This window comes from Clarias gariepinus, chromosome 18, assembly GCF_024256425.1.
Source record: "Clarias gariepinus isolate MV-2021 ecotype Netherlands chromosome 18, CGAR_prim_01v2, whole genome shotgun sequence".
Lineage (NCBI taxonomy): Eukaryota > Metazoa > Chordata > Actinopteri > Siluriformes > Clariidae > Clarias > Clarias gariepinus.
The window spans coordinates 11085037-11103320 of NC_071117.1; the positions used below are offsets into that span (position 1 = coordinate 11085037).

At 38.4% G+C, this 18284-nt stretch overlaps 1 protein-coding gene across 1 annotated transcript; it reads right to left on the reverse strand.

Annotated features, from left to right (window-relative positions):
- Window positions 1-7514: 7514 nt before the first annotated feature.
- Window positions 7515-18067, reverse strand: slc5a7a (solute carrier family 5 member 7a). Its single transcript, XM_053477257.1, has 9 exons — window positions 17975-18067; window positions 17445-17660; window positions 16536-16649; window positions 15993-16148; window positions 14326-14474; window positions 12734-12877; window positions 11248-11401; window positions 9403-9620; window positions 7515-9216 (listed from the first exon to the last, which is right to left on the reverse strand). The coding sequence occupies exons 2-9, from the start codon at window positions 17617-17619 to the stop codon at window positions 8557-8559; spliced, it is 1770 nt and encodes a 589-aa protein (XP_053333232.1). The 5' UTR covers window positions 17620-17660; window positions 17975-18067; the 3' UTR covers window positions 7515-8556.
- Window positions 18068-18284: the final 217 nt, after the last annotated feature.

Sequence of the window (18284 nt, forward strand, 5' to 3'; positions counted from 1 at the left end):
ACTATGTGTAAATGTGTATGTATATGGAAAATATTGTGCATTTTTTACATTTTCAAGATAAAAAAAAAATATATATATATATTAGTTTTTGTCGTATCAAAGGTAGATTTTAGAATTTAAATATACAGTATTTCAGTATTGTGCAATTAACATTAAAGTTTAATTTTAATTTATTGAATTATAATCTGCTGGATATTAAGTTAAATACGGTATATTCTAATGTATTATTCTGTGCAAATTAGAAGTGGTTGTTATTAGATTTTAACACACAAAAAAACTATTTAAACAAAATTATGTACTGACTAAGCAGCCAATAATTAGAAGTCTTGTGACTTTATTTTTTATTTATTTTGTTAAACAGTACAATCATGATAAATCCACAGCACAGTTCTTAAACTTGAGTGTGTTTCATTCCTGCGGTGTGCTCTTGAGATGCTCTGCTACGTGTCCAGCACAGTGCACTTTTGCTTAAGGGGATCAGATAAAGGCTCGGTCCTCTCATCTGGAACCAACACAACGCTTTATTGAGATAAATGGGTTGAGGAGAGGACTGTGTGTCTCTGTGTATGATGGAGAGAGAGAGGGAGAGAGAGAGAGAGAGAGAGGGAGAGAGACATTGTTGCTGTGCACATCCCCATATCAGTCTTTATATCTCTCCTCCCCCTCTCTCTTTTATACATCTTGCTCTCTCTCCCATTTCCACCCACCACCTCCTTGCCTTCCTCTCTCTCTCTCTCTCTCTCTCTCTCTCTCTCTTTCTCTCTGTCCATTTTTCAATTAGACGTCTTGCAATTACATTATAGGGGACATCACTTAAGGAACACAAAAATAGTACAGAGCTGCCTGGTTGACTAAAGATGAGAGAGAAAGAGAGAGAGAGAGAGAGAGAGAGAGAGAGAGAGAAGTGGAGGAAGGCAGATAGCAGGGCAGTGAGATTTTATATGAAAGAACAAAACAAATATAAAACCTGTTGTTTCTGTTTTATCTTTGTTTCTAAAGATTCATTAAAGGTTCCAAGAAGAACCACTTTAGACACGAAGAATTCTTGAAAAACATTTTGCTCTCTAGGAATGTATGTTGAAAACTGTTCCTTTTAGACCACAGCAATTTGCTAACATTTCTTCATTAAATAGTTCCTGAATGGACACATTGTACGTTTTACTCACTCAGGGCATGGGATTTAGGGCACGAGGCAGGGTACACCCTGGACAGGGTGCCAATCCATCGCAGGGCACACACACTTACTCACACACTCATTCACACACTACGGGCAATTTGGGGACATCAATTAGCCTAATCTGCATGTCTTTGGACTGTTGGAGGAAACCGGAAGATGGAGGAAACCCACCAAGCACAGGGCGAACATGCAAACTCCATGCACACAGAGACGGGAATCGAGCCTGGCCAGGAATCGAACCCTGGAGGTGCAAGGCAACAGTGCTAACCACTACACCACCCATTGTGCCGCCCATTGTACGTTTTATCCTTCTATATTTAGGTGGAAGTCCTAGATTGAATTCCCACCAAATGCCCAGTCTATAAAACCCGGATAAAAATGTCAGGGTTGCGTCAGGAAGGACAACTGGCTGTGCAAACCTGTGCCCAGATGTGTGTGGATCGGATGGTCCACAGTGCCGACCCCTCGATGGGAGCAGCTGAAAGACCAACAACAACATTTATGCTTAATGATGTTGGGAGAAGAACAACCTGTCCCAGAGGGAAAAACCTGAAGATGTTCCACTTACCTCTCAGAGCTCAGTGAGGAATAAGAGCCAGATTGTTGGGGTTGACATTCAGCAGGAAAGCATGCATTTGCCCCATGGTTGTACTGATTCATGACACTTTAATAAAGCGAATAACAGCTTTACCTTCAACCATGTACAGTGGAATTTACAGTACTGACAATGGAAACTCATTCCAGCTTTTTTTTGTTTATTTTAGTGAAAGTTTCATAGCGAAATAATGATGCGCATTTCTTATCATTTTGACTTTTCTCACACATTTCGTACTCATTTTGTAATTTTTTCTTTTTGGTTCTGTAATGCTGCTTGCAGACAATGACCATAAAGCTAAATATTTAAATAAAATAAATTGTATTGTATTATTTTAATTCATTAACATGATGGGGCGACCCTGCAAGTCACCCTAAAATAAGTGGTTACTAAATAATGGTGTATTATAACGAGCTAGATTATACACAGCCAGAACTTTCAGACCAAATGAGCCGTTTATATACAGTAGCTCTTCTGATGGAGCTGTTTGTGTGAATGTTTGTTTTGTCTTATGTGAGTTAGAGTGTGGTGGCATAGCGGTGTAGCAGTTAGCCCTGTCGCCTTGCGCCTCCCATCCTGGATTCGATTCGCAGGTCGGGTCTGCGTGCTCTGGTTTATTCCAACAGATTAGGTTCATTGGCGTTCCTAATTGACCGCAGTGTGTGAATGTGAGTGTTGACCGGAGGTTCTAACACGATTGGACAAAATGGGAATGAATACAATGGTCACCCTTGGCCTCCACAGTCCCTGGTTGGACCACAGAGGTTTCTAAATGGATGCATGGATAGATGGCTTGATGGAATTAGACTGTATGCAGGCTTGTGTGGGCTTTGTGAAATCTCAGACGTCTTCTATATGACTTACATAACTGAAGCTGAGGCTCATCCCTTGGGGCTCTGGCATGCTGCTCCAGTCAGAGATGAGGAGACACAAGGAGGAGACACCGTTTTACCGTCAGGTCGCTTTATTTCTATGGTTACTGCTTTATGAGACATGCAACAACAGGACATTAGCGGAAAGAGAGTCAGAGAGTAATTGAGACACAGATAGATGGATTTACTGAAAAGCCCCCAGAGACAAGCGGAGTTGAGTGTCTCTCTTCATCCCCGGAGTGCCATGGACTCGCAGTCACGCCCAGCGATATCGACCAGTTAAACAGCTTTAGGACTGAAACCTAAAGTGAACTCACTCGTTCAATCACCATAAAGAGTGCTTTAAATTATTACAGCCACAGACACCGGCCCTGGAGATAAAATCGATGAGACTTAGCATAACCACAGAGTTACAATTCTGGTTTTAGGAATGAGGATGAAACCAATCAGAGAATTCACTGTCTTTAACATATGCTCTCTCTCTCTCTGTAAATATGCACATATATACTGACACATGATGTGGGAAAGGTGAGGACAATGGTGCATTCATGTGCCAATCTGCATCCTTTTTGTAACCAGCCAGGCAAAAATGGCCCCTTTACCTGGCTGACTAATCTTTTGATTTAGCTGTCATTGATCAGAACCTTGGCCTCACGACCGCTCCGGTTTGATGCTGATGTGATCTCTGGGTGAGACCCTCCTGTTGCTTGATGTCAGAAAAACAAACAAAGAAAAAAAATCTTTGGCTCCCATACTGGCAGCTGTGACACGACTGTGCTGTCAGAGAATAAAAGAAAAGAAAATAGATATGAAGAGAAGGAAGTGAGACGCTAAAAGGGTAGAAAGGTTGATGTGATAATGCAGACGAAGAAACCTGGATGATGTGTGATCCTGTTTGGTCTATAGACACATAGTCTATATTGTGGTACACAAGCTTCTGGAGAGTGTCGTTAAAATTTAAAGCTGGTTGTTGACGGTGGGTTCTTACACCTGAGATTAATTTTATACCAAACTGTGTGTCATCATGTGTCACGCTATATGATTTTACTGTAATAAGAATATTTAAGGAGAGATCTGCCAATAAAGAAAAGGAGGATACAGAAGTACCTCGGTATACAAATTTAATCTGTTCCAGTTCTTAAGGTGAAATTTTGTATTGTGAAACGCATTTTCACATAGAAAATAATGTAAATACAGATAATCCGTTCCAGCCACCCAACAATATTTTCCAACACTATAATCATATATATTTTTTAATTGTATATAAAAACAAACAAAACATTTAGAGAAGACATGTAAATGAAATGAACGTAACTTTAATTTATGATTCCTCTCGGCACTGGCTGCTTTAAAAAACAAACTGAAAGCCGGTCCGTTTTCTTCTTGATGCTGTTCTTGCTTCTTGAATAAAATGCAAAAAAAAAAAAAACTTGTTTGCCGAAAATGCCTTTCATGCTGTGGAAAATATTTTGCTACATTTTATTTAAGAGTAAAATTCTCAAGACGGAGCAAGGTACCACTGTATTCTGCTTACATCATGAACCAGTCAGAACCAGGAACGTTCTTCAAAGGGAGATTTTAAGAATCAAGAATTTCTTCACACTTCCAGAACCTCGTTGTAGTTGTCCTTGGTCTCAGGTACATTTTAAGAAATCGACTGTCTAATGTGACATCATAAAAGTGGTAATACTGAATCAAACAGGATCAGTGATAACTAATATAACAAAAAAAAGGATAATACTCTTACTGTATATACGACTTTAAAAAAAAATTTAAATAACAAAATGTATAAAATAACAAGGAGCATTCAAGTCAAAGAGGGACTTGTGATGAAATTTCTTTTGAGTGAAGGCGAAAGCTGATTGACATTTACGTGGAAAGCCTGACCCTTGAAAATCAACAGATATCTTGTCGCCTATTGCAGAAGAGACGCATCAGTCTGTGGGAACCGTACACATGATTATTATCAAAAACACCCCCTGGACATTAAAAGATTTCCTGGGAGCACAGCGTTTCTGACATGAAGTGACAGGCAGTCTGATTACGGTTCCAGAGTCCTGAGAAAACTTTCTACCTTGATGGTGTCCAAGCACTAGTGAAACACTGGGATAAGTGCAGTATAGTGTAGCAGAGAAATAAGGGGGGTTTTTACTCGCATAACTCTGTTCTGTTATTCTGCACAATCAAAAGTCCTGATTTGACTTGAATGTACTTTGAATTAGCATTATTTTCTAGATTTAAAATTAACTTAATTCTTAGTTTACCTTTCATGCAAAAATATTAAGAGATGTTAAGTCAGGTCATCTCCAGGACTGTCACGTCAGGTATGAGTAACATCAGGCTTTATGCTATGACATCTAAAGGATTTGGGATCTATCTGATAATTTTCAGAGTTTTTATTTTTTACATTTTTAGATTACTAGTTTAGATTTTCTTAGAGCTCATACAGTAGAAACGCTGTTACTGATGACCTCAGGACAGCATCAGTCTCTTCAGAACTGTCCTATCTTGCTATTACTGGAGACAGCACCGATCCCTTAGCCGTGACTGGTGTTCGACTGGTGCCAACAGAAAAAAAAAAAAAAAGCTGGAACGGGTATTGAAGAAAACAAGAACAGATTTGACTTGATCCAGTCACTCAAGAAACGGAAAAGACTGGAATATATGTTTTAAAAAACGCTATAAATGGTTGTATGTAAATGTACTCTTACTGTATATACGACTTTCCTTATTGCTTTCATTATATTCTTCTGGTAAGACTATGTTTCCCATCAGACTCAATTAGTCAGCTAGGTTTAACGAGGGCTGATCTGATTAGACGTCCTCCTCTGATAAGACCGATGACTCCTTTACAGATGCTGAGCCAGTGAAAGAAGCCGGTGCCACAGATGGCCTTCTCACAGGGCTTCTGCTCTCTAATAGCACACGGGGGAGCACGCAGTCCTACAGTTGAAGCGAACAGTATTAATAAAATGCGATTTGCCTTACGGGACCGCTTTGAAAGGATTGCGCCTCGGGGCGAAGACCGTTACGTTCTCTTTCATCGGTTTTTCCAGGTTGAGAAAAATGCCAAAGAACATGGAGTTAGCAGTTTATTAGGCGCTTGACGGGCATATCTAATAAACTGGCGACTCACAGGTGTGTAATATTAGAAAACCATATTTAGAGATCATTAACCCTGTAAAATTTCAGGATCGGCTGGGGTGAAGCATTCCGCACTCGTACACTCCTTTCACTGAAGCTTCAACAGAGAGTTACTGAATAAAATGGTGATGATTTAAACCTTTGAAGTTAATTATGTTTCAATAACAAAGTGATTCTTGGATTATTTATTTGAAGAATAACAGTTTTTTGCTTTCGTAGTTATATTTAAACAGTAAATTCCTGTTATTGCTTACATTACAAGTATTACAGTATTAGGCCTTTATTTGTTACTCTTGATTGTTAAATTTCCAAATCACATAATGAAGTATCCTTAGAGAAACTTTAAATTAAACCACGAAGACCATATCAAAAATGCATCGGTCTCAGCTGTTATTAAAACGTATTAAAACAAGTGCATTGATATTAATCTTTGGTAAAAAATTAAATTCAGGAATTTAACATCATCGTATTATAAATCAGTTGCGCATTTTTTATTAAAAGAGAATTGTCAATACATCTAGAGACGTACTAATTATAGAATTGTACGCCTTACATTCCTACCAATCAGAATGAATCAGCTCTTGCGCATAACAAGTTAATAAAAGTCCAAAGTCACAAAAGTCTGTCGGTAATTATTTAAAAAAATACAGCTGCAGTCTTCTACACTGACAGGGTTTAGGTTTATTATACAGTATCTATTTGGAGTCAGTATGAGGACAGAAGCCGGAGCCAGTGTCTTTCTTGCTCACTCTGTCGCACTCGGAGCTTGTTAACCCTATTGTTGTAGAAAAGGTGATGGATTAAGCAATAAAACAGGACACACGTCCTCTCTGCGTCTCCGAGCTGATTGAATCAGACGTCTCCATATTTCAGAACGTACCATTTAACAGGCCGAGTCGTGAGACGTCCGTAAGAGGCGTGACAAGCGGATGTAAATCAGCTAGATGGCGCACATATGGTAAGCACCAAAACGCTCGGGGTGTAGTTAAACCCTGAAGACCAGTTCATTCATCTGGTGGAAACTGAAACCCTGTTCGATTATATGATGTATATCTTGTACTTGATTTCCAAGTGGTCAGGAATACTTTAGATTGGAAAATCTAAATGGAGATATTTATTTATTTATTTATTTATTTCATTCTCTGGATATTAATCAGGCCGAGTGCACTTTGCTGCTGTTAGTGAATGGAATCTCTGGCAGCTACAGCAACTTAATTGGATTAAACTTATTTCCGACCAAGGACATGACGGAGGACGAAGCACGGGAAAGGGTGGCATGGCGTCATCTACGTCACCGTCATCATCATCATCATAATCATTATCATCTTCCCCAACCCCAACCTTCACCACCGTCAAGGAACTGTCGCAGTGGAGGAGGGGGAAAAAAAAGCCCATCCCAATGAACTCCTTTTACCTCTCCTCCACCCACTCCTTCAACCACCCCGCCTTTGCCATAAAACCCAGAGCACTTAGCAAAATCTAAGTAACAAATGAGATATTTTTAGATCCTTTTATTTGACTTTGACTTGTTTTTTTAATGGCACGTATTTTTTTAAGACACATGCTCGCTTTTGCCTCTCAAAATCCGGTAGCAACAAAACACAATCGTTAAACTGTGTTTATTAAATAACATTTTATTTATGATTTCTTTAACATTTACAATCTTTTTTTTTTTCATTAGGCCATAATAAATAAATAAATTTATCTAAATTTATTGACCAAAAACTTTTTTTTCTCTCCTCTCACCAAACTGAGTAACTCTACCAGCACAGTAAGATAAAATTTTGTATATCTTTAAAATATATTGATATATACAGGATATATGTACACATTACACACACACACATCTGATTGCAAAAAGACAACAAAGAAACACGGACTCAACCTCAGACTAGACACCGCAGTTACAGTAAGAGTTTGCAGATAAAATATTACAGCACAAATCTTTTAAGAAGTCTTTTTTCTTCCCGGGGCCGAACAAAGTGGCTGCTGAACCGTTTGCATAATATCAAGCTGAGTTGAAAATGGAACTTCCATTGATTATACAGTATATATACATATAGTGCACTACAACGGGAGCAGGGAAATTTCTATTTCGACAAAGCAGCTAGTTAAGGCGATTGTAACATTAAGTTCCCCGTCCTGTTCACAAAATGACACAAAAAAATTTAATATAATAGCTGTGTTATTATCTCATAGTTATTCTCTCTATATATTATACTGTATACTGTATCATCAATGGTATTGCAACAATTTGCAAGATCAATGGAACAGCAATAGTAATAACTATTTTTCTTTTTTTAAATATATTTCAATTACAAGATGGTTAAGATGAACTATGCTTTACTATATAACATGGGACTTTAATGATGGTCATCGTTTTCTCCTGTAAACTAATGGACAGAGGATTCGTGAATAAGTCCTGACCTACGATGGGTTTTGTACTGTACAAATAAATATTTCCTCAGTGCGAATGGTGTACTCACAGTATCCAGGGTTCTCCCCAAGAACAGAGAGGCAACACAGGATCAAGGTTGATACATACAGTACCGTATTAAACCTTCAGTGAACCTGCTTCCCAACGGAATAATGAAATATATTATGTAAAATGTCACATTTTTTTCCTGCATTTCTTCCTGTTTCACCATTCTGGCTTATCCTGCTGTAGAAATCCAATACATTATCATTTTTCCTCCATTATCAAAGATCCCAGCATGTGCTGTCCTTTCCATCATGGCCATTGGTTCTAATTTAAAAGGTGTTGGGCCTTATTCATTTTCATGACTAGGAGACTCTGGGCTGGAGTCCATCTCGTCCTCTTCAGTGAGGGTTTCCTTCCTGCTGAAGGCACTGGCCAACGTGACGCTGAGACGCGGCCGCACCGGCGCCATCTCGTTCAACCCGATAACGTTCCTGTTCACCAGCGTGGTCCTATCCATGATCTCAGCACTGTGCTTGGCTACTACCGCGTCCAGGAAGTCATACTTGGCCGACAGTTTGCCACTCTCAAACAAGTACTTGAACAGGTAGGAAAAGGCCATGTTGCCGAGGAAGGAGCCCAGCATGGAGACCGTCTTAAAGGGGAACCTCTGCAATATCAGATATTCTATTTCCCCCGCACTGTGGTGCTCCTTTTTCTCGATGTACCACCCTGGGTAGTAGATAAAAGGGGGCAGTTTGAGGTAGGGCTCACCTCCACCGATGCGCAGGATCATCCCAAAGATGTAGCCTGCCACTGAGCCATAGGTGTTGGTGCCTCGTACAAACAAGACGCTGAGGAGCTGTGGGAAGATGATCACATAGACCAGGTCCGAGCTTAGGTACCAGAGCCCGTACACTGTGCCCGTCAGGAGAGCCATGGCCGTTGCCAGAGCTCCGAAAACAAATATGGTGATCCTCATGACCCAGACTATCTCATTGTCTGATGCCTAGGAAAAAAAAAAATTCTGAATCGGTGGGTGAAGAAATAAGTAATCACATTCTATTGGATTGTTTAATGGGTGTAAGATTGGTGATTGTTTCAGTTTTAATGCAAAGAGTGACTTTATTGAGACTCAGAGTTGAAGGTTAGAATTGACATTGTGTCCTGCAACAGTAATGTAATGAGTGCTCACCGACTGGCGGAAGGCCAGTTTATAGATGTTCCTGGCGAACATGGAACTGGCTGAAAGGATCGATGAGTCAGCCGATGACATCACCGCAGCAGACACTGCCCCCAGCCCGAAGAAGGAGATGTAGGGTGGGCACAGGTACTGCAAGACGATGGGAAGAATCATTTCTGACTCGTCTTTATCCATGGGAGGGACTGACCCATAGGTCGTCTGATTCCAGTCTACAGACAAAGGTACAGAGATGGTTACCATGACAGTTACCTTCAGCTCATAAACCCCTAATGCAATCAATTAGACTATGTACTGTATTTAGGAAGAAACACCAATGAGCCTTTTGGATTTTAATCTACATCTTCAGTGCAATTGTTTTCTCGTGGGGACTGAATGCTAAAGATTTCGAACTCCTTAACCGGTTCTGCATGAAATCTTTTTTGTAGGGTTCTTTCAGAGGGGGGGATCCTTAGATATCATTTAGACATTACATAATGGAAAACTTGTTTTAAAAGAAAAAAAAGTGAAAAAAAAAAACATATTAAAATCATTTTCACTTGATTGCTGGATTTCTTTTTTTCGGCATATTTACAGTATGTCTATTTATTTTCCATTTTAAAAACAAATTTATAAACCAATTACAGTACAAATTTAACAGTTGTATTGTTGCGTTGCAGCAAGATTTCTTAAAAGTCAAAGCTTCAGTTCCACATTCGGTCTTTGATGGTGAAAATCAGTAGAATAAATCTGATTCGTCAGGCCTGCCTCAGATGTAATATTTACAGAGTTCACATCGTTAAACGGATAAGCCCTCAATAATAGATGAAGGAGACCAGCTGTTGTTATTTACACGTTTCTTTAGAGATCTGACGGGAACATGGCCACCACCCTGGGTCAGTACAGGCAGGGGAAAGACCTCCCTGTTGTGAGAGTTCATTTAAAAAAAAATAATAATAAATGAGACATTCAGACATTTCTTCCCATGTGAGTTTCAGCAGCTGGCACATAATCAGTACATTCATGCTCCGGTGCCATTTTAGATACAGTATTAAGCAGGAATGAGAATTTACAGTATGTACTAAAGAGGTCTTGTGCTAGAAGTATTGCTTTCACCCATATGATTGATTTGTGAGTCGAGGGAGATTGCACGCCTGGATACTAAATCTGCAGCTTTATGTAAACGCGAGCACTGGAAGGTTGATTAAAGAGTGTGTTTTTCAGTTCCTTTTAAAAGCTGTGTCCCAGCAAATGGGTGCAAATCTGACGTGTCAAAGATGGCTGCCATATTTCCATTTGGGCGGTCGTCAAACAGCATACTTGCTGGATTTGGTCCAATTTAACGATCTAGACTGCAACACACAATCATGCGGTTTTCCTGTGGTCCAGCTTGTCTAACTCGTTGCTAGGTAATAAACATGGAAAAAGCAGAATCTAGCAAAACCTTGCTTCTTTATCCCACAGCATATTGGGATAGTTTTGTCTACCAGAGCAAATTGAGACAATTAATAAAGAGGTCTAGAAATATTGGATCACTCTCCAAGTCGTCATCAAATTGCTAGCTTCAATACAGTCAGTCTAGTAGTCATGAGTTGCTAGCTTGTTAGCTGCCCCATGATGTTCTACAGTAGTTGTTGATGTACAGTAAGACTGGCCATCACAGAGGGACTCTGATCATGGATTCGTCCCCTGATCAAAGACATTTGTTTGGAATTTTTGATAGAAGTGTATAACAGATTTGGTCCTAATTCAACAGAGATTTGGTCAATTTTTCCATTCTATTTGTTTTAAAAGCATGCATCTACTGTAGCTATTAAACCACAGTTAAGGTATTTTGCAGCTCCTAATGCTTTGACTGACCTGTGGAAGCCCCGATAGCTCCGATCAGGACAGAGGGTATGGCCATGACGATGCAGCCGAAGGCAGCCAAGAAGGAAAGGACTTGGGCGTAGGTAGCTGAAGAGGCAGAAAGAACCCGTTGAAAATAGACCTGCCAGGGAATTCCCCCCAACATCTAGGAACACAAACGGCATCATAAATGCAGACACCAAACAGCAAGACGTAAGACAAATAAAAGCAAAAGGGCTTTGAGCAATCGAAAAAATAAATCTGATCTCATACTGTAGATGCAGGTTTACACAAATACTAATGCTATAATATGTCAACATTTTTCCAGACAAAATAAGATTATTTTTGCTTTCAGCCATAGTTTTTGGAGTGACCCTTATATACATAGCTGAGTATGGATGGCCATTTCCTGCAGCACAGAGATGACAAATTTACCTGCTTTACAATTTCATTACACTCTCCTGACATTTAGAAAAACATATTGTTTCCTTTTTGCGCCTTTCATTTCGGAACAGGTCACAGAGTTCAATTACATTCTAGCATTTAATGCTATTCCATAATTTCTTTACTTTATGCATGGCAGCCAGGGAAATCTCTCCTCATGCAGAAATTTAGACTGTATTGCAGAATTACTATAGTATATAAAAAAGATGGTCTGAGAATTAGAATGCTGAAGTGAAATGTTTCTCTAATTCTTAATTTTTTTAAATTCTTTAAAAAACTAAATGAGGTGAAACTGCATTTAAAGATTAGATTCTGATTGGACTTTTCAACAACCAGGATGTATTGCACTGTAGTTACAATACATATTGATAACATTTTCCAAGTATATATCATATTATTTTCAAACAACTTTAGACAGAGGCAGTTTTTAACACTGTATTTGTTAGAGTTGTCATCTTATACAATGTTGTTTGCAGCAAAAATTTAGGTAAAGTTTGAAAATGTCAGGATGTCCGATTATTCAGAAAAACAGAAGGTACATCCTCTATAGAAACATATAAAATACATATTACAAATAAATAATATATATATATATATATATATATATATATATATATATATATATATATATATATATATATATATATATATAAAGTGTGTTAAAAGAAATATTATGTTTTACTGTTTTTTTTGTATATTTTTGGATTTAATAGTAGTGTTATTTTTATTTTTTTGGTTTGATATTACTTTCAATTTATTAATTTTAGTTTTATTATTTTAGTTTTTGTTAAAGATTTTGACACAAGCCTTATTCCATATATATATATATATTTTTTTTAAAGCTGTTTAAAGTTGGAGTATCCAGTATGATATAGGGAAAGAAATACCTTTTTGTCTGTTTTTCAGAATTCTTACAGTATATTATCCTATGGGTTCAGACTGCCACACATAATAATGCTTTTATATTTCATGCTTTTTTCTGTTTATTCCTTGTGATAGAACATGTACTGTACATGTTGCAGTAATGACTAGTTTTCCAGTAAATTACACTCACCAGAAGGCAGAAGTTGTCTGCCCACATCCATTTATCTGAGCTTTTGATTGAGCCTAGCCAGGGTTTCTGGTAGAGCTCCCTCACTGCAGTCAGGCCGATGTCAGACACAGCAGGGTTCGACAGAGCAAACGGGACACTGATCCACTGCAGAGAGAACATAAACACTTTCATTTGCTTTGTTCACATTTTTGATTACGGTTCATCTCTTAAAAGGCTAGTATCGATCAGACCGTCTTGAATATGAGTTTCTTTTACATTCAAGATTCTTGATCATAAGGCCTCTTATGTTAACTTTCTTTAGTGCTGCAGATGTCTGGTGTATCTGTGGATTACAGTCTGATACGGCAAGTCAGATAGTACATATGAAGTTCTCCAGAAATACTGGCACTCTTAATAAAGATGCATTAATAAAGTTTATTAGTTAATTATCCTACTTTTGTACTAAAAGATCTTTACCTGAAATATATTTATTGTAAGGCAATTAGAAATCAAAGCCAGCTCAGAGTCCAGTTGTTCTCATTGCTAATTTGCATTATTATGCAATTAAAATTTGTAATTCTTCTGATATCGTTAAAATGTACCTCCAAAAGGAAGGAACGACATTTGTCCTTGCTATGACCAAGGTTGGATCAATTTCAAACTCTAATCAGTTCACCTGCAGGTCACAATGATACTCCTACAGATATTAGATATTGTGCTAATGAGAATCTCAGACAGACACTCAGACAGATGGCACTTATGTCTGAGGCATAAGAAAATGTATTAATTAATTAATTATATTGTTTAAACAAACCCACAAGTAATGCGAAAAATGTAACTTATGACATATCATTTATTTTACGGTCATTCCATAACATTCCTACACATGGTTAAAATCTGAAAAAAATAAAAAAACACCAAATCAAAACCTGATTTTCAGAATCTCATAACTTGTGGTGTATCTCAGCTCACAATATGGCAATATTGTGAAAGAATGGGAAATATTAATCTGGAATACCACTTTTCAGTGTTCTACGTTGTTTAGAGATGTATAAATATAAAAATATAGCCCTTTAAAAACCCTTACACTTTACTGTTCAAATTTGCACAAATGCACAAATTCAAAAGTTTGTAACTCCTGAAAACAAATGAATTGTTCAGTTACAATTTGGGGTTTTACTCCCTATACAGTTTATTCTGGCACGTTTTTATCAGAATCTGAGATAGTCACGTTTTTTGAAAATTGGCACAGATTGGCCCATTTTACACACGTTCACCTGAGTGTTTAGGGTCATAAGCAGGAAATTAAATAATCGATTTCCTTTTTACTGGGGCATAAATATGATGTTTGGAATAGGCTAAATTTTCATTGTCATTTTTCAACATGGGGAAGATCAGTAGATATAAAAACCAAATGAGCTAAAATAAAACATGTATAAAGTTAATGACTATAGGTAAATTGTTTAAAATATCCAGATATCCAGAGGCTTTATTCAAAAATCACCTTATTTATTCTTACTCCTACTTTCTGATATAAGACTGCAGCATAACTAGCAAATCCTGCCAAATTCCATAACTATACAGTACATTGGATTAAAATGAATGAAAAGTACCAGTCCCACAAAGATGCAGAAGAGCTGAACCACGTCTGTGTAGGCCACTGAGTAAACACCACCAACCAGTGTGTAGAAAATGGCGATGAGGGCAGAAATGATGACTGACATGTTAATATCAATGTCCACAATGACGCTCAGCGTGGCTCCTGTTAGAGGAAAAAGTGTCTGATTAAATAGGAGACAGGCTCTTTAAAATTGACACCTTGTAATAATTTAGGTGAAATTCCCCAGGCCTGGGTTTTTCCATAAATGTTCTAGGACTGTTCCTGTTTCTTTTGGTTTTTATTAATCTTCATTTGACTGATAATTATTTACAGTTCACTTTTATAAACCGTAAATCTTTTATTTCCATCTAACTAGAATTTAGAGAGTAGCCTATTAAATTCAGACATAAACAGTATGGACTAAATGTATGTATGATTTGCCAAATTATACAGGAAAGGGCCTTGGGGTAGATTTTGGTCAGCTGATTGAGTGCCCTAAATTCTGGACATATTTCATAATCCATAAGATTTCTTATCCTACGGGGTCCTCTATAAAGAAAGATAGAAAGCTGAAACTCTAAATTTAAACAAACCAAAAAAACATCTAATAAGTGAGATTTGTTTAAGCATATGAGGTAAATAACTGTAATTAAACAGGTTGCATGCTTGGATTAAAATACAATTTGAGAAACATTTTAGTCAACCCATATGGGTACCCTGGTAACACATTCCTACATCCTGGAGTTCACCGTATTGTGTATATTTTAGGGTTTTTTTCTGCTTCAAACAATCCTGAATTAATCCTAAGGCATTGGTAAATAGCTGGATAATCAGTTAGTTGTTCACATTAAAACATGGTGGTTAGGATTTTTGGCCTACTTTTAGCAGATTGTGAGGTTAAATCCCAGCACTGGCCCCTGTTGGGCCCTTAAGGGTCCTTGAGCAAAAATCCATACTGTAGTATCACCATGATTTAAATTTTGTCCTTTCTTAACTGCATGTAAATTGAATAACAAGTAATAAGTAAGTTCAGCCTTTATTCATCACATATACATTACTGCACAGTAAAATTTGTAATTCTTCACATATCCCAGCTTCTTGTTAGTAGGCTGGGGTCAGCGCACAGGGTCAGCCATTATACGGCGTCCCTGGAGCAGATAGGGTTAAGGGCCTTGAACCGCCAACCATCCGATCAGTCACTCAGAGACTTAACGCATTGAGACACCACTGCCCCTAGAGGATTTAAATTTTTTTTTTTTTTTAAGTTCAGCCATGTAGCTGTACACTATGTAGGACAGGGGGCAATTCAGGACATGGAAATGGAACCTGTGTCCTGCTGTTGGATGGCAAATTTCTTGCTTCAAAAGCTTACTAATGCACAAGTTTAATGAATGCATTATGATGTACAGTATTTAAATAGGCACAACATTATTCTTCCAAGATCAATGAACCAGTGCAACCAGTGTTGTGAAAATTTCTAATATTAAAATCAAAGAAAAGAAGAATGATGCTGGTTGTTTATCTTTTGGACTTCACTTCCATCTCAGCCGTGACTGTGTGCAACTGCTCCCAAACCAGCTGTTTTTTTTTTATCTGAAACTTTCCTCTCTGTGCAACTGATAGGTTATTGACTTTCTAATTCAGGCCTCCCACATTGATTAAGCTCCATGTCTTCCTTACCAAGGGCCGATAAGATGGCGGCCGACCAGAAGATCTCCCCCATGAGCGCTGGGATGAAGAGCAGGCCGCCCATGCGCTTTCCGTACAGCTGCTGGAAAGGGTCCAACATGGTGACGTAGCCACGGGAGCGCATGGGCTTGGCAAAGAACAGGCCACCTTAATGTCAGGAGAGAGTTTAATGTCATTAAGAACAGAGAATGACAATGATGATAATGATGATGATGAGCTGTGATTGGAAGAATTGCTTGAGCACAATAATAATAATAATAATTATTATTATTATTATAATATCCTTTTGAGACGTGAATGTCCTCATATAGGATATGACATTTTCTCTAAACTTTATTGATATATATATGTATCCATGTACCATCATGAAATGAGGACTGTTAATTATGATTCCTTTACGTATCGTTCTTATAAATATAATTTATAGTAATCAGCTACAAATGAAGAGAAATTGCAATGTACACAACAGTAGAGTGTCATAATTAATTAAGTAATTATTCCACATATTTGCAATTAATCATTTAATTATCCTACCCAGGACGAGACTCATGGCGTATCCAAACGGAGCCTGCGCCCAGGCCAACCCGTACCCGGGGAGATACACATACTCAGCCGTGCCGTTTATGTATCCACCTCCCACCCATGTAGCTGCAAATACAGTATAATACAGCAAGTATTCACCACACACACACACACACACACACACACGGTTTAAAAACATATTTAACATCACCACTAAATGCATAACATGTAGGAATACAGAAATGTTTAATAATTCAGAATATCAAGGGTGTATCTAAATTAAAGGCACCAGCTGTGTGTTACTTGTCACTTGTGTAAAATCGTTTTCAAAGCCAGATAGATAGATAAAGATTTAAAGTTACACCACTGCAGTTTATGAATAGTCCAATTAAGAAAAAAAAAATCTCTCTCTCTCTCAATATATATATATATTAGTTCATAATTGGAATATTCATAAAGTTCACTAGTGTAGCCTTAAATATTTTAAATCTAATTAAAATTGCATCACATCAATCTTCCCGTGTGTGTGTGTGTGAGAGAGAGAGAGAGAGAAAGTAAATAGACAGAACACAAAGATGTAAATGTATATATAGACAAATGTGTTGGTCATGTAAATGTCTACATGAAGCCTAATATTGTGTGTTCTCTTTATTTAAAAAGATTAGACTTACATTCCCAAAGAACCATTTTTTTTCTTTTACATTTATTAACACTCTCTCTATCAATAACCAACTCTCTGTTCTGTTCATCAGTGTTACCGGCGCGCAAAAACGCACGGTTTTCCTTAGTTAGGAAAAAAATATTTCTAAAAAAATTAAAAAAAAGTTTTGAATAATAATAAAAAGAAGAAGAATAAAAAAAAAAATACTTAATTTCTTTACATGGATTAAGCACATGCTCTGTGTTCACGCCGAGTCCTACCGGTCATAGTGAAGGCTCCCACAAACAGTCCGATGTCTCTCCCCCCGACCATGATGCGGTCCGCGCCCTCCTCCACGCCGGAGTTCTTGTTCTTCCAGGCGGCCCATATTCCCACTCCGAGGATCAGCAGGTAGAAGATGACGATCGCCACCAGCCCTTCCACGTGGATGGCCATCTTCAGTGCGCTTCTGAACACTTCAATGGCATGGAGGAGACCTGATGCGCGGAGAGGATGAGAAGAGGGGAGCGGCACACACACACACACACACACACACACACACAGATACACACGATCAACAGTTTACAGATGAGGAAATGGTTTTTCAAACCTGTGCATTTTAAATGTTAGAGTTTCCTCAAGGTTTGCTAAATATGAAACATGCAAAAACAAGAAAAAGCGTAAAACAGTATTATTATCTGCGCTGTGAAAGTGAACAGAGGTGCCATCATTTATTTCACTCCACTTTTTAGTTTCAATTGTTTTCCCCCCCCCAGCGCGTCCTGAAACGAATGTAAAGTGTCTCTCCTACCTTTACGCAGGAGGACCAGACAGACACCGAGGACCAGACAGGAGGACCAGACAGACAGACAGACAGACAGCAGGCACCGAGCGGGTGGAATGAATGAAGTGCTCGCGTGCGCGCTGTGACGCAGAGAGCGCAGTGTCCGCCCTCGGGAAGGAGGCAGTCCCGCGCTTTCCACGCGCACACGCACGCTTATCAAAGAGGAAGATTTCGTCAGAGCTTCGCCGCGGAGCGTCAGAGTTGTGAATGGAGACCCGTGGTTCAATAAAGATGTCAAAGGAGTGGCGCGGAGCTGGAGCTCATCCAGCAGTCAAAC